This window comes from Heptranchias perlo, chromosome 7 (assembly GCF_035084215.1).
Source record: "Heptranchias perlo isolate sHepPer1 chromosome 7, sHepPer1.hap1, whole genome shotgun sequence".
Taxonomy (NCBI): domain Eukaryota; kingdom Metazoa; phylum Chordata; class Chondrichthyes; order Hexanchiformes; family Hexanchidae; genus Heptranchias; species Heptranchias perlo.
The window spans coordinates 88632191-88658185 of record NC_090331.1 but is presented as its reverse complement, the minus strand read 5'-3'; the positions used below and the strand labels follow the sequence as shown (position 1 = coordinate 88658185).

The 25995-nt window shown below is 42.8% G+C and overlaps 1 protein-coding gene across 1 annotated transcript in view; it reads right to left on the bottom strand.

Annotated features, from left to right (window-relative positions):
• LOC137323945 (partitioning defective 3 homolog B-like) overlaps positions 1–25995 on the bottom strand; it is a 750054-nt gene that overhangs the window by 538917 nt on the left and 185142 nt on the right. Inside the window, exon 3 of the mRNA XM_067988088.1 lies at positions 10850–11021. Within this exon, the coding sequence (XP_067844189.1) occupies positions 10850–11021 (172 nt within the window). The remainder of the gene's footprint in view (positions 1–10849; positions 11022–25995) is intronic.

Sequence of the window (25995 nt, the reverse complement as noted above, 5' to 3'; positions counted from 1 at the left end):
TGGCAACAAGATAAAAAAAGATACATTTAAAACAATCCACCAGGGTTCCTGCTCTCGACCATTATCCAGTGAACCATGCTAGAGAATGCAAACATGGAATGTTTCGTGAGGACATGACTGTGCTCAGTTATAAGACCTACTCACGTGCCCCTGCCCTATAGAATAAGAAAAATAGGAACACGAGTAGGCCATTCAACCCCTCAAGCATGTTTCGCCATTCAATTAGAACATGGTTGATCTCTAGCTTAACTCCATTTACTCACCTTGGTTCAGTAACCTTTAATACCCTTACCTAACAAAAATCTATCAATCTTTGTGTGAAGAAGTGCTTCCTGACATCACCCCTGAACCACCTACCTCTAATTTTAAGGTTATGCCCCCTTGTTCTGGACTCCCCCACCAGAGGAAATAGTTTCTCTCTATCCACTCTATCAAATCCTTCAATCATCTTAAAAACCTCAATTAGGTCACCCCCTTAACCTTCTATATTCAAGGGAATACAAGCCTAGTCTGTGCAACCTGTCCTTATAATTTAACCCTTTTAGCTCCCGGTGCCTGTTGACACTTACTAACTAGGCTCAAAGATTGGCTACTTCAGCAAAGTACAGGAGGGTGATCAGAGGTGTGAAACTGCACACCTTTAGGAAGAAAGTGGGTAGCTGGGGGGGGAGGGAGGTGGAGGAGGAGGTAGAAAGAGAAATTTGGTAGAAAAAGCAGGGGCGGGGGGTGTGGAAATAAGAAAAACTTGGTGGTAAATGCAGCAAAACAAAAGATTATTACTTTTGTGCAACATTACCAAGTATTGTAAATGTGAAACATGGTTTAGTTGGTTTAGGGTAGAGTCCTTCATCCTGTGCATGTTTCGCAGGTTGTAATTTTTTTTAAGAATGGGAGACATTTTTATGCAACATGTCCATAAATATGGCTTTATTGAAGTGTTTCTTGCAGTGTTAGTTATGCTCTGTTGCATAACTGACATGATCATCCTTCTCTTAACCAAAATGTGGTAAGCATGACAGCAGGCTTGTGAAAACTGGCCACATGGTGTTTAAAGGTTAAAAGCGCTCCAGATAAACTAATGATCACACTGATCTGGAGGGTACAGTAACAGTACGAAAATAAAATCCTCCTATTTAAACCTGTAGACCATCAATAGTCAGATAATTGTCTTATCGTTCTGCACGTGGATCGATATCTGATCTCTTCTCTACCCTAGTGAAACAAAGTCTGAAATTCTATAGAAGAAAAATTGAATTCACCACATTTAGCATTTCCCCCCTCCCCAAAAAGAATGCTTAGCAAAATAAAAATAAGCCGGAACAAATATCTGCAAAGTGAATACACAGCGTGAGATTTGTTGTGACACAACACAGTCCATGATTTTCAACCTCTATCACAACTTCCCTCACTGATGCTTGTATCTTAATCAGTACAGAAAGACTGCATTTATATAGCGCCTTTCACGACCTCAGAACGTCACAAAGCATTGTCTGAAGTGCAGTCACTGTTGTCATATAGGAAACATGACAGCAATGAGATGCTCCCCAGAGAGCGGTGGAGGCAGGGTTATTGAATTTTTTAAGGCTGAGTTAGATAGATTCCTGATTAACAAGGAAGTCAAAAGTTATAGTACGTAGACATGAAAGTAAGGTTGAGGTCACGATCAGGTCAGCCATGGCAGAGCAGGCTCAAGGGGCCAAATGGCCTACTCCTGCTCTTAATTCGTATGTTCGTATGAGATAATGACCAAGTTGTCTGTTTTGTAGTGATATTGATTGAGGGATAAATAATGGCCAAGACACCGGAGAGAACTCCCCTGCTCTTCAAAATATTGCCGTGGGACCTTTCACATCCACCTGAGAGGGCAGACGTGGCCTCGTTATGACATCTCATCTGAAAACCTGCATCTCCGACAGTGCAGCACTGGAGTGTCAGCCTGGTCTATGTGCTCAAGTCCCTGGAATGGAACTTGAACCCACCACCTTCTGACTCAGAGGCGGGAGTGCTACCAACTGAACCACAGCTGATTCCTGGACCAGTAGCGTGTTTCAAAATGGTTGCATGCTACCCTCTCCACCAGCCCAGCACTGAGAAGTTTCAACCTAGTTAATGTAACAACTGCTCTTGCAGTCCGTAAACACTCTGCTCCGCTCACGGGCACTTCAATTGCGGTTTTGAACAGCAGAGCGCATGCTGACTGTATAAACAGTTGTAATGGTGGCCAACTGGAACCTTCCTTCAATGATTTACGGACAGAGAAAGGCAGAATACGAGCACCTACAAAAGGAACATTCTTGGCAACAGTCCCATAATTTCATAGAATGATACAGTGCAGGAGGCCTCCATTCGGCCCATTGCACCTGTGCCAGCTTTTTGAAAGAGCTATCCAATTAGTCCCACTCCGCTGCTCTTTCTCCATAGCCTGCAAATAATTCTTTTTCAAGTATTTATCCAATTCCCTTTTGAAAGTTACTAGTGAATCTGCTTCCGCCGCCCTTTCAGGCAGAGCATTCCAGATCATACAACTCTGTGTAAAAAATTTCTCATCTCCCCTCTGGTTCTTTTGCCAATGACCTTAAATTGGCGTCCTCTGGTTACCAGCCCTTCAGCCAGTAGAAACAGTTTCTCCTCATTTACTTTATCAAAACCCAACCTGTCATAATTTGTGCTAATTGAATCACTTGCCTTACTTGTACACTGATGCCATTACTTGGGGTGTGCACTTTCAGCAGCCTCTCCCTGAACAGCTAAGTACCATCATTAATATACCTGATGTCCAATTACTAAAATTAACTTCTATTTCCAGACACCAGCACTTTTCCTTTGTTTTCTTTCATAACATTGGCCTCTTTGTTAGTTCCATTCGAATGTTAACGTTCCCAGGGCTGCCCTTGACATCAAGGCAGCATTTGACCGAGTGTGGCACCAAGGAGCCCTAATAAAATTGAAGTCAATGGGAATCAGAAGGAAAACTCTCCAGTGGCTGGAGTCATACCTAGCACAAAGGAAGATGGTAGTGGTTGTTGGAAGCCAATAATCTCAGCCCCAGGACATTGCTGCAGGAGTTCCTCAGGGCAGTGTCCTAGGCCCAACCATCTTCAGCTGCTTCATCAATGACCTTCCCTCCATCATAAGATCAGAAATGGGAATGTTCGCTGACGATTGCACAGTGTTCAGTTCCATTCGCAACCCCTCAGATAATGAAGCAGTCCGAGCCCACGTGCAGCAAGACCTGGACAACATCCAGGCTCGGGCTGATAGTAGCAAGTAACATTCGCGCCAGACAAGTGCCAGGCAATGACCACCTCCCCTTGACATTCAACGGCATTACCATCGCCGAATCTCCCACCATCAACATCCTGGGGGTCACCATTGACCAGAAGCTTAACTGGACCAGCCATATAAATACTGTGGCTACAACAGCAAGTCAGAGGCTGGGTATTCTGTGGTGAGTGACTCACCTCCTGACTCCACAAAGCCTTTCCACCATCCACAAGGCACAAGTCAGGAGTGTGATGGAGTACTCTCCACTTGCCTGGATGAGTGCAGCTCCAACAACACTCAAGAAGCTCGACACCATCCAGGACAAAGCAGCCCACTTGATTGGCACCCCATTCACCACCCTAAACATTCACTCCCTTCACCACAGGCACACAGTGGCTGCAGTGTGTACCATCTACAGGCTTCTTCGACAGCACCTCCCAAACCCGCGACCTCTACCACCTAGAAGGACAAGAGCAGCAGGCACAAGGGAACACCACCACCTGCACATTCCCCTCCAAGTCACACACTATCCCGACTTGGAAATATATCGCCGTTCCTTCATCGTCGCTGGGTCAAAATCCTGGAAATCCCTTCCCAACAACACTGTGGGAGAACCTTCATCACACGGACTGCAGCGGTTCAAGGCAGCAGCTCACCACCACCTTCTCAAGGGCAATTAGGGATGGGCAATAAATGCTGGCCTCGCCAGCGACACCCACATCCCATGAATGAATAAAAAAATAAATTTGAAGAAAAGAGCAGGGAGCTCTACCATTGTCCTGGCAAACATCACCCCAGCAACATTTAAAAAAACAGATTAACTGATCATCCGTCTCACATTGCTATTTGTGCGACAATACTGGCACAAAATACCTGTCACGTTTACCTGCACTGCAATTCATGTCAGCATGACATTAAAAATGCAAGTAACATTACATTTTTAAAGATTTGCACCCTAATAGGATTAACCACAGGTAAAGCTTGCAGCCAAAAACTCTAGAGTCTCTCAACACTTCACTCTGCTTTCTCCCCCCAACCTAAAGTAATCGAATTTAAAACAAAAACTCCAGGATATCAATATTACAAACTAAGTTTTCAGCAATGAGTGATAGCATTCTATTGATGACATTTTTATGGTCCCAATAGGACTTGAATTACAGTTCTGCAGAGTGGTTAATCATCCATGTCTATATTTATATCCTATATAATCTTCAAGCCTGTTCTTAATCAGATATTCTTCTGCATTTTTTTTAATTAAAGGACTTAATTGGCAGAGCAACAACTACTTTTGGTGAGAAGAAGCAACTCATCTTCCCTCCCCCCACTCACAAAGAAGGACCGAGGAAGAACCAAAACTTGGTGAGGGTGGGGGGGGGAAGAAGCAAAAGTTGGTGGGGGCAGAAACCACACCATGGCACCGCACTGGTTAAGAAGAAGGAGTTTGCCCTAAGCAATTAATCCACCTCACAACCTGAGTCACACTGAGATAACAAATATAAAAAAGAAACCAATGAAACGTTTGTGGGAAAAAAAATCACTTCCACAGATTCCAACATTGCATGAATTTGAAAGTTTGGATTTCAAAATAATTTCTGATCTCATTTCACACGAACTAATAAATATAGGTGTAACATATCTAACACTTCAGTAGAAGCTTCAGCTGGGCTTATTTTCCTTGTGATAGAGACTTGTATTCACTGTTCCCTAATGAAAATATTCAACTCATGATAACTATATCCAGCTTTACCCCTCTACCACTGTGCAGTTCGACTGCTTAACCGACGAACAGGAAATTGCTTCGACTCACCATCAAGACCAAAGTGTGGATGGCACCTAAATTTCACACTTTTAGTACCCAGCTCCTCCGCGCTCTTTAGCGGCTCCTTCAGAATGAGCCTGATGGCACAAAATTGCTGCCTTATTTGTCCCCAAGCACAGCTTCAAACATTACAACCGAACCACCACCTCAACAAATCGTCCTCCGTGGCTCTTAGTCAGAAGGTGGTGGGTTTGAGTCCCCCTCCCGAAACTTGAGCATATAATCCATGCTGACACTCCAGTGTAGTACTGAGGGAGTGCTGTACTGTCGGAGGTGCCGTCTTTCGGTTAAGACGTTAAATTGAGGCCTCGCCTGTCCTCTCTGATGAATCTAAACGATCCCATCGAAGGAGAGCAGATTAGTTCTCCCTGGCGTTGTGGCCAATGTTTATCCCTCAACCAATATCACTAAAAACAGATCATCTGGTCATCACGCTGTCTGTGAGACTTTGCTGTGCGCAAATTGGCTGCCACGTTTCCTACGTTACGACAGTGACTACAGCCAGTGAAGCACTTTTTGAAGTGTAAAGAGTTTTGGGACATCCTGAAGTTGTGAAAGGTGCTTTGTGAATGCAAATCTTTCTTTCTTTTTCGGCCCCCTCAATTCCCCGTTGTCACTTATCCACGCCTTTTGTCACCTCTAGACTCAATTACTTCAATGCTCTCCATGTCTGCCTCCTGCGTACTGCCATCCACAAACTGCAATTCACCCCTAAACTCTGCCGCTCACATCAAGTGGCAATTCCCCATCACTCTTGTGCTCACTAAACTTTCCTGGCTTTCTATCCTCCTATGTATCAATTTCAAAGTACTTGTCCTTCCACCTACAAATCCTTCCACTCGCTACTTCCACAACCTCACCCATCCCCATGCCCTGCACACCTTCCCCTCCCCTTCCAACTCTGGCCTCCTTTGCATCCATCCTCTCTCCACTTCATCGCCGGTGCCAGAGCCTACAGCCATTTCGACCAAACATTGTGGGGCATTCTACCTAAATCCCTCTTTCCCCCCCCACCCCGCTTCTTTCAAAAGCCTCAAAACCTCCCTTGCCTTATCTCACCCTTAATCCTCCTCCCATCACTGCTCAGTGACCAGTCATTTTCGCCTCTGTGAAGCGGTTGAGGACATTGTATCGCATTAAAAGCACTATACATGTGCAGGTTGTAGTTATAATGAAAACATTCGAACCCCATACTTCCTCCCACCCCGCCCCCCCAATCTTTTACGCCAAGGTACAAAAGCCCTTTTGGTAGTCCTCAAATCATTAAGTGCTCGACAAATGAAAAAGCAAAGGCACTTCAGATCTTCTGAAGAGAAAACACAGTTGGAAGTCTGGCAGATTCAAAAGAAAGCCTATTTGATGCATTTTACAAATTATACAGCAGCAAACTGTATGTTTATACCCACAAAATACAGTGCATCAATGCACCAGAAAAATAGAAGGAAATTAGGAAACTATTTTTTTTTTAAAAAGAATAAGCACTTCAAAAATTCTGAGGCACAACATACTGACACTTAAGAAAACATTAAAAAATTACATGCTCTTCACAAAAAGGAATGCAGGGAGTGTTTTGCCAAAATGTATTTAAATAAAAACCCAGTTATTCGCATGTACAACACTTGCCAAATTACAAGTTTGGGCTCTCTATGCGCTAGACAATGTTTCAAATTTTCGACTGAAAATCTGCACTTGGAAAGCTGATGGAGCTGTAATAGGACAGTTATTTTAGTGGATTATAAATAATGACAATTTTTTTTTCCACTGCGGCGAACAACATTTCAACCGAGGATCTGAACTTGTTTAATATGCCTCAAGAGGAGCCAGAACATGTTTCGAAGAGGCACGTGACCACACGCACGGTCTCAATGAAAAGTGAAACATAATTGGGACAATAATAGTAATCAAAATATTTTTAACGAATTAATATATTGATTTTTTTTTAAGATGGTTCAGGCGAAGTACTGAGCTAACCCAGGTCATGTGCACCTTTTGTCTATGATCACAAACCCATAAAACCTGCACACATCATAACTGCTATTCAACAACTGCATGCTCTATGTAACAGCACGTTCAACACATCGAAAGCCTCCCATTCCTGTTCTACCTACTCACTCCCTGCCTGCTCTTAATCTTGTTCTCCTTTATCTCAACCTTCTACTGGTTCCCCAAAGTCTTCCCTCTTCCTCCTTTCCCCATGGGAATCATTGGTTTAAGGTAGCTTAATACTCTTCCCTGTATCAACTGCCAATGTCTCCATCCAGAGGAAGGAATTTAACGCAGCTCTAAAACAAACCTGCTGGACTTATAAAAGTGCCCTAGGACACTCACTTTTTGTGGGGTGGGGCGGGGGGGGGGGGGGGGGGAAAGAGAGCGGCTTGGGGATTGAGAGGAGGAATTTCCTTTGTTTCCTATTGATAAATAGGGTTGCCAACTTTGGTTGTATGTATCCCTGGAGGTTTCATCATGTCAGCTCCAGTGTTCAATTGCCCCTCCCCCACACTCCCAGCATTGGTCACAACACATCCATCCTCACAGCACCCCACCCACCCATGCCAATTGGAAAGCCGATTGAATGGTTTTTGACTATCAGGCAAAACAACCATTTTTCCCCTATTTTCAATATTTTTATAACTAATAAACAAAAGTGTTCAAAGAAAATGAAAACAAAAAGGTTTGTTTTAATGCCCCTATGATTTTTCTCCTCAGTTGCTTGCAGCGGTGTCCTGCAGATTCATTAATTCCTGCAGACTCCAGGACAATCCTGGAGAGTTGGCAAACCCTATTCAGAAATGTGACACCAGCTATGTTGCTATACATAATTAACAGAGGAAAGCCCTTAGGGGAGCTCATCCTTCCTTTTGGAGAAGCATCATGTTCTGGATGGCATCCTTGCCAACAACAAATCAAGAGCTTCCTGTGTGGAGCAATACCAGTACAAGCTCATATTCTATCAGCCTGCAGCACGGTGCATCACAGTAGCAACAACTCACTGACCTGTCATGCTGAGCAGGTTTAATACTTAACACGATTTTAAAATTCTCATCCTTGTTTCCAAATCCCTCCATAGCCCCACCCCTCCCTCCAGCCCTACAACCCTCCAAGATCTGTGTTCATCCAATTCCGGTCTCTTGCGCATCCCCGATTTCCTTCGCCCCATCATTGGCGGCCATGCCTTCAGCTGCCCAGACCCTAAGCTCTGGAATTCCCTCCTTAAACCTCTCCACCTCTCTACCTCCTGGACCAAACTTTTGGTCCAAATATTTCATGTGGCTCAGTGTCAAATTTTGTCCAGATACACTCCTATGAAGCGCCTTGGGATGTTTTACTACATTATAGCCACTATATAAATGGCAAGTTGTTAACACGTGGGTTAATATAACTTTAAAAAATCTGCTCTGTCCGCCAACAGATTTTTCAATCACAAGAGAAGTAATAACAGTCTCAGCTAGTTTTAGTTTCTGAATATTGCTTGTTGAAAATAGTACAAATCTTGGTTCACACAAGGACTCATATGGGCAACCAGTCTTCTGTGACACATTTACATAGTGAGTTTATTGATTTATTTTCTTAAACTGAACTCCTCGAAGGTCATCCTATGCTCTCTTCGCTGAAGTCGAACACCAATAGAAAACATTGCTAACAATATTTAATACTGTTTTCTATTCCATTTAAGAATAAGTTCATTTTTTTTCTAAGAAAAAGTTACATTTATGCCTAAGTACAAAATGATTTGCTTCTTTTAATAATTTATTTTAGAACTATAAAAAGGACAACCGTTTGTGTGGGTTTTTTTAAACATAGTATTTACAGCGCAAAAACAGGCCATTCAGCCCAACAGGTCTATGCTCCACACGAGCCTCATCTCACCCTAACAAATTGGTAGCTTGTTGAAGTAGCTATTTTTTGGTGCAGAAATCTATAGACTGTCAGCAGAGTCTACAACCAATGGGGGACATCAGAGTCAACTCTGATTCTACCCTCACCCAAGGTACATGTACCAAAAAAAAATCAGGAGCAGAACCCTTGCAGACTCCACCTTGCAGATAAATGAAACCAACTGTGATGGGCCTCACTGCTGCCCTAACTCAAATACACCGAGCACAGATAACCTGGAGACTTCCCGATCTCTGACTCAGCCTAACACCATGTGATGTCTTGAGTTGCTAACCCTCCAGGATTGCTCTGGAGCCTCCAGGAATTAAAGGTTAATCTCCAGGACACTGCTGTGAGTAACCCAGGAGAAAAATGATAGGAATATTTTCCCCCATTTTCTTTGAAAACTTTCATTTCTTAGTTATAAAAATACTGGACATGGGAAAAAGGCTGTTTCACTGACTGTCAAGAATCATCTAATCGGGTTATGAAGAGTCTGTTCGTTTTCCAATTGGGGTGAGAAAGCAGTGAGACACAAGGATGGACATGTCGGGCGACCAATGGGGGGAGGGGGGGTGGGGAAAGAGCGTGAGGGCGGGGAGGTTGGAGGCGAGAGGTCATTCAATGAAACCTCCAGGAATATGTCTGAACCAGAGTTGGCAACCCTAGAGATGCATTTATCAACACCAATTAGTGCATTTTTTGCAAATTCTCTGCCGCACAAAAGTTATTCTGATGCCCCGAAAGTGAGCATACAGCTTAGTTCAGCAAGTGAGGCGGCATCTATGGAGAAAGAAACAGAGTTAACGTTTGAAATAGAGGATCTTTCGTCAGAACTCTGAGTTTCTCCAGCATTTTCTGTTTTTATTTCAGACTTCCAGCATCCGCAGTATTTTTGCTTTTGATACAGCTTAGTTCCTTCTATTGCATTTTTCTTTGTTCATTCTCTGGATGCGGGCGTCGCTGCCAAGACCGACATTTATTGCCCATCCCTAAAATTATGGCATGTTCAAAATCAAAATGAATGTAACATAACATCTATTTTCAACGTTACCCATAGAATTTTCACCTTGTGCTTACCAGACAATCCCTCCTAAATATAAGCTGTAGACGTTATGGCTCGAATATCCAAGTTTAAAATCAAACTCTTTGTGGTCACTGCAAAGCTGAGGCAGCAATTGGATATGTTTTTAAAGCAATGTATGGTTTACAGCTATTAAAACAAACAGTGAATAAAGGGGTGATAAACACAAAAATGGGGCGACATTTTGTTTTTTCACAAATCAACGCTGGAAATTTCCACTGATCTTCATGGACAGTCAAAGGTCAGTTCACACTCCCACGGAAAACAATGTGAGCTTTAACTTGCTGCTTTCCTTCTTATTCATTAGTCGACCTGTGTTTTCTTTACGTAGATAAACCAAGTGCTCTGGAGAGATTGTGAAACGTTAATGTGGCCCAGATGCTCCTTTTCTTCCCTCTCTGATATCCAATGTAGACAGCAAGACTGCAAGTTACCAGGGACCTGATCCTGAAAGTCTTGATTTTACAAGAGAAGGGAATAACTGTCGATATGATGGAGTCCACATCTTCCAAAACAGGATGATGAATAAATTGTGCACCCACCTTTCTGTTTTTTTTAATTTCCAATTCCTCCTCTGCTGAAGGTAGCGGTTCTTACTACAGTAGGGTGCAACAGGCACTGACACCTCTGGTACCTTGGACAAGTAGCCATTGTTCAAGTTTGTGGCTGACTATCAATAGGATACCATTAGTAACAGGGATATATATACACACACACACAATATCCAGTCGAAGTGAGGAGTTATTTAGTACCGGTTAATCTGAAATCATTCCACTTCATAAATGTAAACAAAGCTAATATCTACTCACTGGCTTTCAGTGCCGAGGAGGTGACTACGATTTCTCCTGTAATGGGCTGGAAAGCCGCAAGCTGAGCTGCCAGCTCGCTCTCGAACGTGTCCGGGCTATGCCTGTCCATCAGACTGCCATTGGCGACTTCATCCACACGGGGCGCCTCCTGCTCTTCATACACGGCAACGAGCTGCAGAACATGCAAACAAAAGTCAGGTTGCTAGTGGACTTGACAGACTATTTCACTCAATAACAACTTGCATTTACATAGCGCCTTTAAGGTAGTACAACTTCCCAAGCTTCACAGGAGTGTAACTGGTCAAAATTTGACACTGTTCCACATTAGGAGACCTGTTAGGACAGGTGACCAAAAGCTTGGTCAAAGAGGTAGGTTTTAAGGAGGGTCTTAAAGAAGAGACGTAGAGAGGTGGAGATGTTTAGGGAGGGAATTCCTGAGTTTAGGGCCTGGGCGGCTGAAGACACAGCCGCCAATAGTGGAGGAGCGCAGAGATCTTGGAGTATTCTAGGGATGGAGGAGGTTACAGAGATAGGGAGAGGTGAGGCCATGGTGGGGGATTTGAAAATAAGAAGAAAAATTTTAAAATTGAGGTTCGGGAACCAATGTAGGTCAGCGAGCACAAGGGTGGTGCGTGAATGGGATGGTGCAGAGTATTGGACGAGCTCAAGTTTACAGAGGGTTCAAGGTGGGCAGCCGGCAGTAGATATGCAATTCTTGAAAGAAATGTGGAAAGGCATATTTTGAAGTTTAATCCATTATTAGTATTTTGTTTCTAAAGAACAAGGTGGTTCTTACATCACACAACATTCCTCAACCAGGAGGTTGGGTAGGAAGCCAGCTCAAAACCCAAATCCTTATTCTAAGGTAAGGATGAGACACTAAACCAAGGCCCCGTCTGAGGTGGACGTAAAAGATCCCACGGCATTATTTTAAAGAGCAGCAGGGGAGTTCTCCCTGGTGTCCTGGCCAATATTTATCCCTCAACCAACATCACTAAAACACAGACTATCTAATCATTATCCAATTGCTGTTTGTGGGACCATGCTATGCGCAAACTGGCTGTCACGTTTTCTACATCACAACAACGACTACACTTCAGAAGTCCTTCATTGGTTGTAAGGCGTTTTGGGAAGACCTGAGGTCGTGAAAGGCACAATATGAATTCAAGTTTTTCTTTCCACCAAATCAGTTGTTGTACCATCTTTGTGAAGTTTTTTGTGCAGGGAATTCCAGAAGTTTTTAAAACCACAAGCTGTAATTTTAATGTCACTAAATACAGGTTAAAAATAAACCAGCTTAGCTTTTAAAGGTTTTTAGTCTTTATGTTCAAAATACTGCATGCCATTAACATGTTTGATGGCCATCTCTGGCGACACTAAGCCGATCCATGCAGTTTTCGACATTACTGCTGGGGTCGCCTCACTTCTTTCAAAACTGAATGTTTTCTGATTGAGATAACACGTAAAAAAATAGAAGGATGTCATTCATTAAACTGAAGTTTGTATTTAATCCGACCTGTTACTTTTTTTCCCCCCCTGTGCCTCTTTGGGTATCCATATTAAGGCTCGAGTTGATTTACTTGGTTGGTTAATGCTGAGAACAAAAGAAAATACAGCAGAGATTTGAGGGGGGGTGGGAAAGGAAGTGAGGGAACGAACGAACGCGCAAGAGCGCAAATGAGAAAGAGCAACAGAAAGAGCGAGAAGTGAAAGGAAAAGAGAGCGAAAGAAAAGAACAAATGAAAGAGAGAGAGAGAATGAGAGAGAACGAGAGAAACAAACCAACTTTAAAAGACCCGAGTCATAATGTTCGTTTAATCAGTTTAAGAAGTGAGATTTTCCATTTTAACAGTCATCTCTACATCAGACATATCGATTTGATTGAAAACATGGTACTGGTATAAATAAAAGCCAGTGTGCTGAGTACTACAACTGGAGTAATCGTTCGCCCCTGGGTCAAACTTTGTCTGCAAGGGAAATTCTACAAAGTTAGCATTTCCATGTCAGGGGGAACAAGTTCTACTCATGAGAAAGATAGAAAAACTTACTTCAAAAAAACCTGAACATAAAGCTATGTTCACATAGCAACTTATCAAGGTGTTATTTCTAGATGAACAAAGGAAATATTGCTTTCAAAACCTTGAATTTGCAGCAACTTTCTGCTGTTTTTGTACACCCGTCTTTTAAATCTCGCCACGTCACAGACCAATGCTCAACTTGGGGGTTGACACAAGATTCTGCACAAGGAGGACCTAAATCAATTCTGCCCGTGTTTTTCTCTCATGATGAGGAAGTGCCTTCTCTCTTTTCGGCTGCATTCCACAACAGTTCCAGAAGGTAATTCTTTTAAAGCTTCAATTTTTTATTATTTTTTTTTAAGTACAATTTTACTGGTGGTTACCAACTCTCGCCAAATCTCGAAATTCTGAAAGTGGGCAAGTGCAGGCTAATCAAATTTCAAAGACTCCAAACAAACCCAAAGGCTAGCTGGCAAATCGACCCAAAAGTACACGTAATAAAATAAAACAAACAAGACAATGTAGAAAGGGTGCATGGCGGGGACAGGACAGTGGCATACTGTATTGCAGTGCCAGTGAGTATCACCAGAGTAGTTGGAATGTAGACTTAACTCCCAGCTCTCAGATCCCAGGCTCAACATGCCATTGGAAACAAAGTCAGGGGCTGGCCATTGCATGATCTGTCATGTGCCTCCCAGTGGTCAATTGACTAGTAATACTGCCAGTGATGTGGGAGCATGTCCCCTATCCCAGTCGCCTTCTCAGTGAAACCCTACAAATAATAGTTGAAGCTCACACTATCGCTGAGTTACACAACAACAACTTGCATGTATATAGCGCCTTTAATGTAGCAAAACATCCCAAGGCGTTCCACAGGAGCGTTATTAAACAGAATTCGACACCGCACCACATCATGAGGTATTAGGACAGGTGACCAAAAGCTTGGTCAAAGTGGTAAGTTTTAAGGAGCGTCTTAAAGGAGAGAGAGGTAGAGAGGTGGAGAGGTTTAGGAAGGGAATTCCAGAGCTTAGGACCTAGACAGCTGAAGGCACGGCTGCCAATGGTGGAGCGATGAAAATCAGGGATGTGCAAGAGGCCAGAATTGAAGGAGCACAGAAATCTCGAAGAGTTGAAGGCTGGAGGAGGTTAGAGAGAGGGAATGGATTAGGTCTAACCTTAAAATTAGAGCTAGGTCATTCAGGGGTGATGTCAGGATAAAAGTCTGCACACAACGGGTAGTGGAAATCTGAAGCTCTCTCCCCCAAATAGCTGTTGAGGCTGGGGGTCAATTGAAAATGCCAAAACTGAGATTGATAGATTTTTTTCTATGTAAGAGTATTAAGGAATATGGAACCAAGGTGGGTAAATAGAGATCTTTAAGATTATGAAGGGGTTTGATAAGGTAGACGTAGAGAAAATGTTTCCACTTGTGGGGGTGTCAGAAAGTAAAGGTCATAAATATAAGACAGTCACTAATAAATCCAACGGGGAATTCAGGAGAAACTTCTTTACCCAAAGAGTGGCACGAGTGTGGAACTTGCTACCATAGGGAGTAGTTGAGGCAAATAGCGTAGATACATTTAAGGGGAAGCTAGATAAACACATGAGGGAGAAAGGAATAGAAGGATATGCTGATAGGGTTAGATGAAGTGGGATGGGAGGAGGCTTGTATGAAGCATAGACCAGTTGGGTTGAATGGCCTGTTTCTGTGCTGTTTTAAAGAACTTTATGCAAAACAAGGAACAGATAAGACTGTTAAGCTGATTTGTGCCTGTTCCTTCCTACCAATCATATACAGTTTGCATTGTCATGGACTTCCCCCAGTTTAATTGCCTGATTGAGGCAACTATCCATAGGTGAACCAAGGAAGCAGAAGAAACTATGCAATTTCTCTAACCACCCAAAGCAAAGAACTGAAACTCTTGGATACTAATTTAACCCTGTTTAATTCTGACCAGTTACATTCTTCTGCAAAGAACATATTTGTGGTCCCGAGACAGAAACCATAGCGTGAGTGCAGTATTTGATGATCTATGTCTGTATTTTTCCATTTGATCTTTATTCCCTTGCGTAACGAGATATTCATACACCACCTATCCAGATACAATCGTGGATAAATGTAATTTGCTTTTCCTGAAGAATTCCCCCCACCCCCCTCCTCCGCCGATAAGGTCAGTTTGCACCATTCCCTGAGCCAAGAGGGTTGGTGTCCTACCCCCTGTTTTTACTGCTTTGAGCTGCCCAAAAGAGGACGATGGTGTAAACATCCTTGGGCTGACTTGCTCTCCCTTTTTATGGAAGCTCCATTGCTTCGGTTTGTCATTGCCACGGTTCGGTTCGTCCCGTGCGACATATGGACTGCACTGCAATAGCAACCCGGATCTACGTAGGAACAGGAGTAGGCCTCGAGCCTGTTCTGCCATTCAATTATATCATGGCTGATATAATTCATCTAACCCTGTCAGCATATCCTTCTATTCCTTTCTCCCTCATGTGTTTATCTAGCTTCCCCTTAAATGTATCTACGCTATTTGCCTCAAATACTCCCTATGGTAGAAAGTTCCACACTCGTGCCACTCTTTGGGTAAAGGAGTTTCTCCTGAATTCCCCGTTGGATTTATTAGTGACTATCTTATATTTATGATCTTTAGTTTCTGACTCCCCCACAAGTGGAAACATTTTCTCTACGTCTACCTTATCAAACCCCTTCATAATCTTAAAGATCTCTATCAGGTCACCCCTTCAGTCTTCTCTTTTCCAGAGAAAACAGCCCCAGCCTGTTCAGCCTTTTCTGATAAATATATCCTCTCAGTTCTGGTATCATCCTTGTGAATTTTTTTTGCAACTTCTCCAGTGCCTCTACATCTTTTTTTTAATAATATGGAGACCAGAACTGTGCACAGTAATCCAAGTGTGGACTAACCAAGGTTCTATACAAGTTTAACATAACTTCACTGCTTTTCAAATCTATCCCTCTAGAAATGAACCCCAGTGCTTGTTTTTTTTAAATGGCTTTATTAACCTGTATGACTACTTTTAGTGATTTGTGTATCAGTATCCCTAGATCCCTTTGCTCCTCTACCTCATTTAGATTCTTATTATCCAAGTAGTATGTGGCCTCCTTATTCTTCCTACCAAAATGCACCACTTCACACTTATCCATACTGATATTCGCTTGCCAATTACACTCCCATTCTGCAGGTTTATTAATGTTTTCTTGTACTTTGTCACAGTCTTCCTCAATATTAATACCCCTCCAATTTGATGTCGTCCGCAAACTTTGAAATAGTACTTCCAATTCCTGAGACCAAATTGTAAAATGTGCACAACAATGGTCCCAGCACCGATCCCTGTGGAACACCACTTCCCACCTATCGCCAGTCTGAGTAGCTTTTTTTAAAACTCATTCATGAGAGGTGGGCGCGCTGGTAAGGCCAGCATTTATTGCCCATCCCTAATTGCCCTCAAGAAGGTGGTGGTGGTGGTGAGCCGCCTTCTTCAGCTACTACAGTCCATGTGAAGGTTCTCCCACAGTGCTGTTAGGTAGGGAGTTCCAGGATTTTGACCCAGCGATGAAGGAACGGAGATATATTTCCAAGTCAGGATGGTGTGTGACTTGGAGGGGACCATGCAGGTGGTGGTGTTCCCATGTACCCGCTGCCCTTGTCCTTCTAGGTGGTAAAGGTCGCAGGTTTGGGAGGTGCTGTCAAAGAAGCCTTGGTGAGTTGCTGCAGTGCATCTTGTGAATGGTACACATTGCAGCCAGGGTGCGCTGGTGGTGGAGAGTGTGAATGTTTAAGGTGGTGGATGGGGTGCCAATCAAGTGGGCTGCTTTATCTTGGATGGTGTCGAGCTTCTTGAGTGTTGCTGGAGCTGCACTCATCCAAGCAAGTGGAGAGTATTCCATCACACTCCTGACTTGTGCCTTGTAGATGGTGGAAAGGCTTTGGGGTGTCAGGAGGTGAGTCACCCACTGCAGAATACCCAGCCTCTGACCTGCTCTTAAGCTACCCTTAACCCCTACTCTTTTTGTTCCCTATTTTGTAGCCAGCTTGCAATTCCTTCTGCTACTTGTCCCGATTTCACAAGCTCTGACTTTAGTCATGAGTCTACTATGCAGTACCTTATCGAAGGTCTTTTGAAAATCCAAATATATTACACCCACTGCATTACCCTTTGTTACTTCTTCAAAGAATTCAATAAGGTTGGTGAAGCATGACCTCCCCTTTTTTGATCTGTGCTGACTACTGTATAATATTTTTGGTTTCATTGCAGCTATTTTCTTGGGATATTCCCAGATTTCCAGATAAACCTAATAGCCGTCCTTCAAATTCCCGAGAACTCCCTCAGAACAATTCCTAAAGTATCAAACGCGGTTTAAACTCTGCAATTTTCCACAACCCAGCTATGAAGCAATCAAAGATTTACATCACAGGTTTGTCATGGAGACTGCATTTATAGCAGTGTTAGAAAATTTATTCAACTGATGTCATGCATGATGTGTGGGCAGATTGAGCTCACTGTACATTTTGGATGTTTGGGAGACCATGCTGAAAAATCATTATGTTTAACAGTGCAAGTTACAGACGGGGTTTCATCAGCTTGTCACATATGCTTCTTTTTGGAGTATTTAGTTTTAAGTGCTGCTACTCTAGACATCCTTCGGGAGTAGATTTCTTTTAAAGAAAAATAGCTCCGTACAGTACCCTTCTAAAATAAACCGAAGGAGGGATGGAAAGAAAGAGGAAAGGAAGGATGGAAAAAAAGGAAGGATGAAGTACTTTTGATATGTAGGAAAACATGGCAGCCAATTTACGCCTAAGGTCCCACAAACAGCAATGAGATAAATGACCAATTAAATGTTTTTTGTGATGTTAGTTAATGGATAAACGATGGCCAGGACACCGGGGAGAACGCCCCTGCTTTTCTTCGACTCGTGCCATCGGATCTTTCATGTCTACCTGCGACGGCACCTCCGACAGTGCAGCACTCCCTCAGTACTGCACTGGAATGTCAGCCTAGATTACGTGTTCATTTCTCTGAAGTATTTATATAGCATTTTTCATTACCTCAGGATGTCCCAAAACACTTTACAGCCAATTAAATACTTTTGAAGTGTAGTCACTGTTGTAATGTAGGAAACACAGCAGCCAATTTACACACAGCAAGCTATGCTGACATGTTGCCTGAAATAGGAAAGTGTTTAATTTCCCAGCACCGACAGCCCCCAACGTTGATGTGCACAAACAGGCTTTAAATAATTATGATGGTTCTGAATATCCCCTGCGAAGTAGCTTTTTTCAGAGAGCCACAGCATTTTCCAACAGTTTTGTCCTTTTATAAAGATTACTTTCTCCTGTCCCCCCACCCCCGACCGTGGGTTTATCCACTTTCAATCCCAGAATGACTTGGGGCGCGGGGGGGGGGGGCTCGGAGAGGAGATATACTGTCAAGCCTCTGCCAATTTCCTGCTGTAACCAGCTAGTAGAAAGAATAGGAGAACGACCCAGGGTAGATTAGCCTCCATTTTCCCTTCCTCTGGGCAAGCAGCTAGCCTCTCACTCAATCCTCCCTTTCCCTATACCACCAATGATGGCCTGGCCCAAACAAGTAACATACAAGTGCAGACAGAAACTTGTCACAGACTTGGAGATATCCTCACATTATTGGTACTATCCAGTTAAAAAGGAAGAATCACAAGCCAAGAGCTACCAACATTCACTGTAGCAATATTTTTCAAAAATGAACACTTTCAGCTCCTGCTGTAATTTATGTGCATCTGTGTGGCTAACGCAGCACCATTAATTTAAAATACTCCGTGTCATACTCCTCGTCACATGAAGCTCGTCTGGTTTCTTTCCAATTTTATGCAGAAAAAAAATAATTCAGCAGGACAGCAATTTTAAAGGCAGCAACAAATAATTCGGATTCAGTAAATCTTCTGAAACAAGTTAAAAAGGGGCAGGTTAAAAATATATATTATATAGAAATAAAACTGGGGAAAAAATTGATAATTCCTAATCCAGGGAAATTCATAGAATTACATTGAAATAGGCCATTCGGCCCAGCTGTTCTATGCCGATGTTTTTGCTCCATACGATCCTCCTCCCACCCTACTTCATCTCACCCTATCAGCATATCCTTCTATTCTTTTCCCCTTCATGTGTTTATCTAGCTTCCCTTTAAATGCATCTATGCTATTCGCCTCAACCACTCCCTGTGGTAGCAAGTTCCACATTCTAACCACTCTCTTGGTAAAGAAGTTTTTCTGAATTCCCTATTGGATTTATTAGTGACTATCTAATGTTTATGGCCCCTAATTTTGGACTCCCGCACAAGTGGGAGCATCTTCTCTACGTCTACCCTATCAAACCCTTTCATAATTTGGAAGACCCCTATCAGGTCACCACTCAGTCTTCTCATTTCTAGAGCCTGTTCAGACTTTGAGTTGAGGAATTATAACCGATACATGCTCGTTGCAGACAGATCCGTTTGCTTAACAGGAAACTACTGCAATGAGAAAAAGCACTGTAATTAATAGTGAGGCCACTACCTTGCACTTCAAGCTGCTATATAGCATGTCCAACGGGCCTAACAATTTCCATTCGCTCCGAGGTTAATTAGCCTGACAATAAGGCGGCACACATTCCACAGACCCAGTGGTTTAACAGTGTTTGAAAGCGCTTAACTGCGGCCCTACTAGCACCGTCACTGACTCTGCACTAAATTCAGTCATGAGACTGCAGCTTCGAGGCCGCTGTGTGTTCCAGAGGCTGTTGACACACAACAGCAGATTGCACGTGCTCTCTCTTTCCAATCGTGCACCTCAATAACAATGCTGATTTACCGGAGGCACCCTCCCTCAGTTTTTAAACTGTATTTCATGAGAAAATTACCTGCAAGCTAGAAGGGAACATAAAGAAGTGATTGCAAGATCATTGGAAAACTTTCATAGCAGGACATTACAGGGCACATGAAGTAAACAGGAATGGCAATATGTATCTTCTACGAGGAGGTAATCAGGCATCAGCAAACTAACAAATTTCAATGTATTTTGTACACTGTGGCATATCTGAATGAATGAGGTTTGAAAGAAAAGATGGAAGAACTTACATTTATATGGCACCTTTCACAACCTCAGGACGACCAAAAACGCTTTAATTTAATGTGTAGTGTAGTCACTGTCGTAACGTAGGAAACGCAGCAACCAATTTGCGCACAGCAAGGTCCCATAAACAGCAATGAGATAAAGGCCAGATAATCTGTTTTGGTGATGTTGGTTGAGGGATAAATATTGGCAGAACATATTGGTAACTCCCCTGCTCTTCTTCGAAATAGCAGCTTAGGATCCTATACATCCACCTGAGGGGGCAGAAGGAGCCTCGGTTTAACGCCTCTCCGAAAGATGGCACCTCTGACAGTGTAGCACTCCCTCAGTACTGCACTGAAGTGTCAGCCTAGATTTTGTGCTCAAGTCTCTGGAGTGGGGCTTGAACCCACAGCCTTTTGACTCAGAGCTAAGAATGCCACCAATTGAGCCACAGGTGTTACCTTTGGATTCCACAGAGATCTTGCAGCCAGGCTGCCCAGTGGTTTTACAGAGCGTTTGAAAGCTCTTAACTGTGGCCCTACTCATGCTGCCACTGACTAGGCACTAAATTCAGTCATGAGACTGCAGCTTCAAGTCCAAGTGGAAAAAGATGCCAGTGCTCCCACAAGACAACACATTAAATAAGCCACCTTATAGTCCTGTGACCTTGCGGCTAAGGTCTTGCAATATTTGCACCTTTTTGTGTCAAAGTTTGCAGTTTGCTGGACTTTAATGCAGTTCAATGGTTCCCCCTGCCAATCTTGAAACACAGCAAAGAGGCATACTGCGGCAATCTGCCACTGATCACCCACACGATGACCCAGTCTCCAGGGCAGCACATGAGTCTATTGCCTCTGCAAGTCTACCAACATTTATGGTGGACAACTTATTTAGCCATTCGTCGGCAGATCTGGCTGGACCACATAAAGCACGATCTGGCATTGTTGGCAAGACCGGCATCTACTGCCCATCCCGAGTGTCCCTGAGAAGGTGGTGGTGAGCCGCCTTCTGGAACCAGTGCAGTCTATGTGGTGAATGTGCTCCCACTCTGCTGTTAGGTGAGGAGTTCCAGGATTTTGACCCAACAACGATGAAGGAACAATATATGTCCGATGGTTCTATGCATTGCTATAGTTTATGGGCGCTCACAATTCACAGAATCAGTTTGGCAAAAAATGCAGCTCCATTTCTCCCAGGCAAAAATAAATTCAGTCCATGCCTATTGCTGCCATGAACTGTTTTACCTGCTCCCAATCGCAATCCAGTGAGCCCCTACGAGAAAGCCAGTGCGTGATAGCCACTGGGCAAAGGCAGAATCAGGCTTGGCTGTGATGCCCTTTGTTGTCAAATAGCCAACTGACATTCCCCAAATCAAGTTTGGGCTAGCCGGCTACTTGGCACCGGTGGAACTGTACCCCAAGTTTGAGTCGTGCCTTCAACAGAGGAGGGACAGAAAAGTAGGGGAAAAAACACAGCTGCATTTTTAAAACATTACTAGGGAAGTGGGGGCCTCAAAGAGTTAAATAAAGCAGCTTTAATGAGCTGGTTGGGATATGAAAAACTGTCTTGTAATGAAAGATAAATCAATGTGACATTACTAATCTTCTAATGTTTTGATCTGGGAAAATTAAGGAGTAATTGGAGAATGATTTGTTTTTTTCCCTTCCTGCTTGTGAAAAACAGCACTGTGCAGATTTAGATCCACAGTAAGATGAGAGACTAAGCCCACATTAATTATTAGCCATTCCACTAACACGTACAATGGCACCAAACCTGGTTTACAATTTTTCCAATTGGCATTTAAAAAAAAAATTACATTTTTTGTTGTTCTGATCAAGGTTGTTAATAATAGGGAATGGTGGAAAATGGGAACACTTTTCCCCCTTTTCTGCACTTCAAGTATAGCAGAATAATATTCCCTGCACTGCCCCCCTCAACAATGTTCCTTAACCACAGAACTTAAAAGCGATCCCAAATGGTGACTTGCTTCCTCTACTTCCCTCACCAGCAATCTTCGGGCCTGTCTGACCAAGGTCGTCAATGTTATAGCCTTATAGTCTGCAGCTCTTGGATACACTGGAAACCAATCCAGTTGTGAGAGAAAGACGAAACATGTCTCATAGCGGAAGGGATTGTTCTCCTTCGAGCACAGAAGGTTAAGGGGAGATTGAATGGAGGTGTTCAAAATTATGATAGAGCAAATAGGGAGAAACTGTTTCCACTGGCAGGAGGGTCGGTAACCAGAGGACACAGATTTAAGATAATTGGCAAAAGAACCAGAGGGGAGATGAAAAATTTCTTTAAGCAGTGAGTTGTTATGATCTGGAATGCACTGCCTGAAAGGGTGCTGTAAGCAGATTTAATAATAACTTTCAAAAGGGAATTGTATGTATATGTGAAAAGGAAAAATTTGCAGGGCTATGGGACTAATTGGATAGCTCTTTCTAAAAGCCAGCACAGGCACGATGGGCCGAATGGCCTCCTTCTGTGCTGTAACCTTTCTATGATTCTATGATTATCTATAACACAGCAGAACAATAGACCCTATTGTAAACCATGCTTGTTTTAAAGTTGCAGTTCAACATTTTCATTTGGAATGAAATCAGTGGAATATAAAAATGGAACAGGTACATTTGAGGCTCCAATGATCAATTTAAACTACTTTGTGATATAACCCAAAGAAATAATTTTTTTTTATGACCGCACATTTATTTCTTGTGCTCTGTATATCTCCTCATGCTATTGCACCAAGCTCTGGGCAGGTATGTAACCCTGGTGCTTGGAATCTGCCAAGTTGCTAAGAGGTACTTCAGGTGGGTTACTCGGTTGCTTGTTTTCTCTCTCTCTCTCTCTCTCTCTCTCTCTCTCTCCTCCCTTCCAATAGAGAAGCGCTTAGCCTCCTCTGTTCACCCCCTCCCTACAGTGGCATGCTCCAGATGTGAAATGTGATGAGAAATAATGGGCCAGGTTTTGCTGTCAAAATAACGGCGAGTTTAATGGCGCTCGGCGTTATTAATGTATAAATCGTCCAGCAACTTGTGGCAAGGAAGAGATACCCCGTGAATTACGAATCACAAGTTGCCGCACAATTTGCACCACACTGCCATTAGTTTCACAAAAACGGTAGCTCGCCTCAACCTCCCTGTTATTTTGAAGAACTTGCTTAAATTGCACATTAAACTCAAATTAAACTCGCAGAAAGTTAGGGCTTGTACTTAACAGCATAAGTACCCTTTTAACAATGTGATAATTGTTGATACAATGCCAAACAACATCTCTGACCCAGAAATGGAATAATTTAAACTGTTGAGTCTCATTCGTGCAGGTAGTAAATTCTTCTTAGAGATTTAAAAACATTTTAAATTTTTTTCTTACTTTTCCTTTGTCTCTTATTTTCTCTCTCAATACAATCTTTCTTCGCCTCTCTCTAGATCTCTTTCTGTACCTGATTTGACTCTAATTCACCCTCCTTCTCAGTCCTTCCAGTTTCTTTCCCTATCCTTAAACCTCTCAAGATCTCAGAAGCCCCTTTAGCAACTCACACTTCCAGCAAATTGCAGCACAAAATTTTTTTGAGCTGAAGGGGGAGGGAAACTAACGGGGCACGCTGCAAGATGCCCCACTCCAGCAAATACTGGGCCATCGAGAAACAGGTCCACATCCTACCACTCTGGGGACAGGTTATGTGCAATGCCGCAGAAGTAGGATTATTACACTATTTACACGATTGCCCCACAGATGTGTTGTTAGTGTATTTTCTGGTTGTTCCTTACTTGTCAAAATAAGAAAGAGGAGAAGAAAAAAAAACTTCATCTGGTTCTTTGGAGGGCAACACCAGTAATCTGGATAGACGTATGACCAGTTAACCTATAACCGGCCCTTTAGTAATTGAAGACTGGAGCTCATGTCTTCTACCTGCCTGAAATGATTTGCTGCTGCCACGAACAGGTGGACCGCTGGGGGTGGCGGGGGGGAATCTCTCACACTCGCGCATAAACCATGGCATAAAATAAGGGAATCTGATTAGCCGTAAATTGTATCTGACAAGGGAATCAAAATGCTGTCAAATGCAATGACACGGCTACGGCATCTGTTCGTAAAGAGCTTACCCCACTGGCAAGGTGACAAGCAGATGTATAATGGCGTGCGCATGGTAAATTAATTCATTTACTTATGATTTTAAAAAATCAAAGGCTTCCACACCACAATTCCCATTTAAAATCTTGTCAATCTCTCAGCGAATCAAGACAGCATGTAACACGGCTGATATTGGGGATTGGAGACACTTTAAATCACCTGTATTAGTTTACTTAATTTAATGTATGCCACATTTAGTTTATTCTCTGGGTGCCACTGCATTGAAGTAATAATTAATTATGACTGATCGGCATCACAAATGACCAGTGCTAGCCAGAAACAATCCACGGTTTTTGTTTTAGGGCCTGACTTGTCTCCTGTTAATTGAAAAATTTTGGTATAATTATTCACAGTCTTAATGAGGCGGTTTTTTTTTATTTGGCCCTCTTAAAATTGGTGTTTTATTTTTCTCGCTTTTTGCTGTCCCTTACTGTCAATGCAGACTGAAAACAGGTCAATTTGTTGCTAAGCCCTTGCCTTTACTGATCCAGCCATTAGATGTCGCTGGAATTAGTCCTGTTGTGAGAAAAGTTTCTACCCTCGAATCAATGCCTTTTTCCCCCACTTCCCATCCCCTCCAAACCTGATCAGGAAGTTGTCCTACAAGGGTCTGGGGGTGGGGGGGGGGTGGATAATTTACATTAGAACCCCAGCTGTCTACCCTGTCACACCCACCCCCAACAAACAACTGAACCTCTCAACCTGTGAACACCAAGTGTTACCAATAGAGTTACCTACACTCTCCCAAGCTGTGCAATTTGTTCTTAAAAAACAATTTATTTACACGGATCACAGTGCAATTTAAAATATAATGAAGTCATTGAAATTTTTTTCCTCCAATTATTAAAAATCAGTTGTGTTTTTGCAATCCCGAGTGTCCGATCGGAGAATATGCATTTACTGTTCGCCTGCAAAATACTACATTCCCTATCCACCGGGCTAGGTAGGTGTCTACTAAGCCTCTGCCAGTTCTGCTTTAACAAGTTACTGCAAAGTGTAAAGGAGATGCTTGGATTTGTGCCCCCAATTATTTTTTTCTTAAAAACTTTCTCCTCCTCCTCCTCCCCACCATTTAAATGGGAGGAGGGTGAAGGTTGGGAGATAAAATGACTCACTGCCACTGAGAGCCTGCCTACCAATTTACAACACTGCAGGTTGATAAACCGAAGTGCCATTTCGGGATGCTCAAAGATCTCTTGAAAAGTACATCACTTCTCTACTTCCCCAGTTAATACAACCCCTGATGTATAAATTGCGTCTGGATCGAAAATGCACATTGTGTACTGCCAGTGACCAAAAACTTGCAAACTTTACAAAAAGCATGAAAGTACAAGTGGTTACTTAACATAAAACAAGTAACCCAAATACTTAATACGGAGAAAGCTGTTCAGTTTATTGCAGCTGAAATGCACAAAGGAGTAGAGATACATTTATAATTGTTAATATACCCTGATATCCTTGCTGTGAGACATCAGTGCAATTTGCATTCATATCATCTCCATACTAATAGGATCGATTATGACTGATGTATTGCCCTGTCACCAACTTTAAGCTAATCAAATTAAATGGAAGCACACAGATGGAGTGAGCCCATTAAAGTGTGTTGTTTTAATATAAACAGGCGTGCGAAAGCACATCACTGGGATTGAAATAACTAAAAGCCTGTCACAGTCAGGTATCGAGGCCAGCGAAAAACTGACAGCCTGCAGGACACAACTAACAATCAAGAAAATACAATTTCTTTTGATCGCCGTTTCACTGAACGTCAAATGCAATTTATCCCGTACGCCCACGAACAGATCTCTCAGTCTGGTTGAAGTGGAATCCTGTTATAAGCAATAGATCAGGATGGACAAAAGAAGCTTGTGATGAGAGGGCGGCTGTACCATTGGCTACTTACA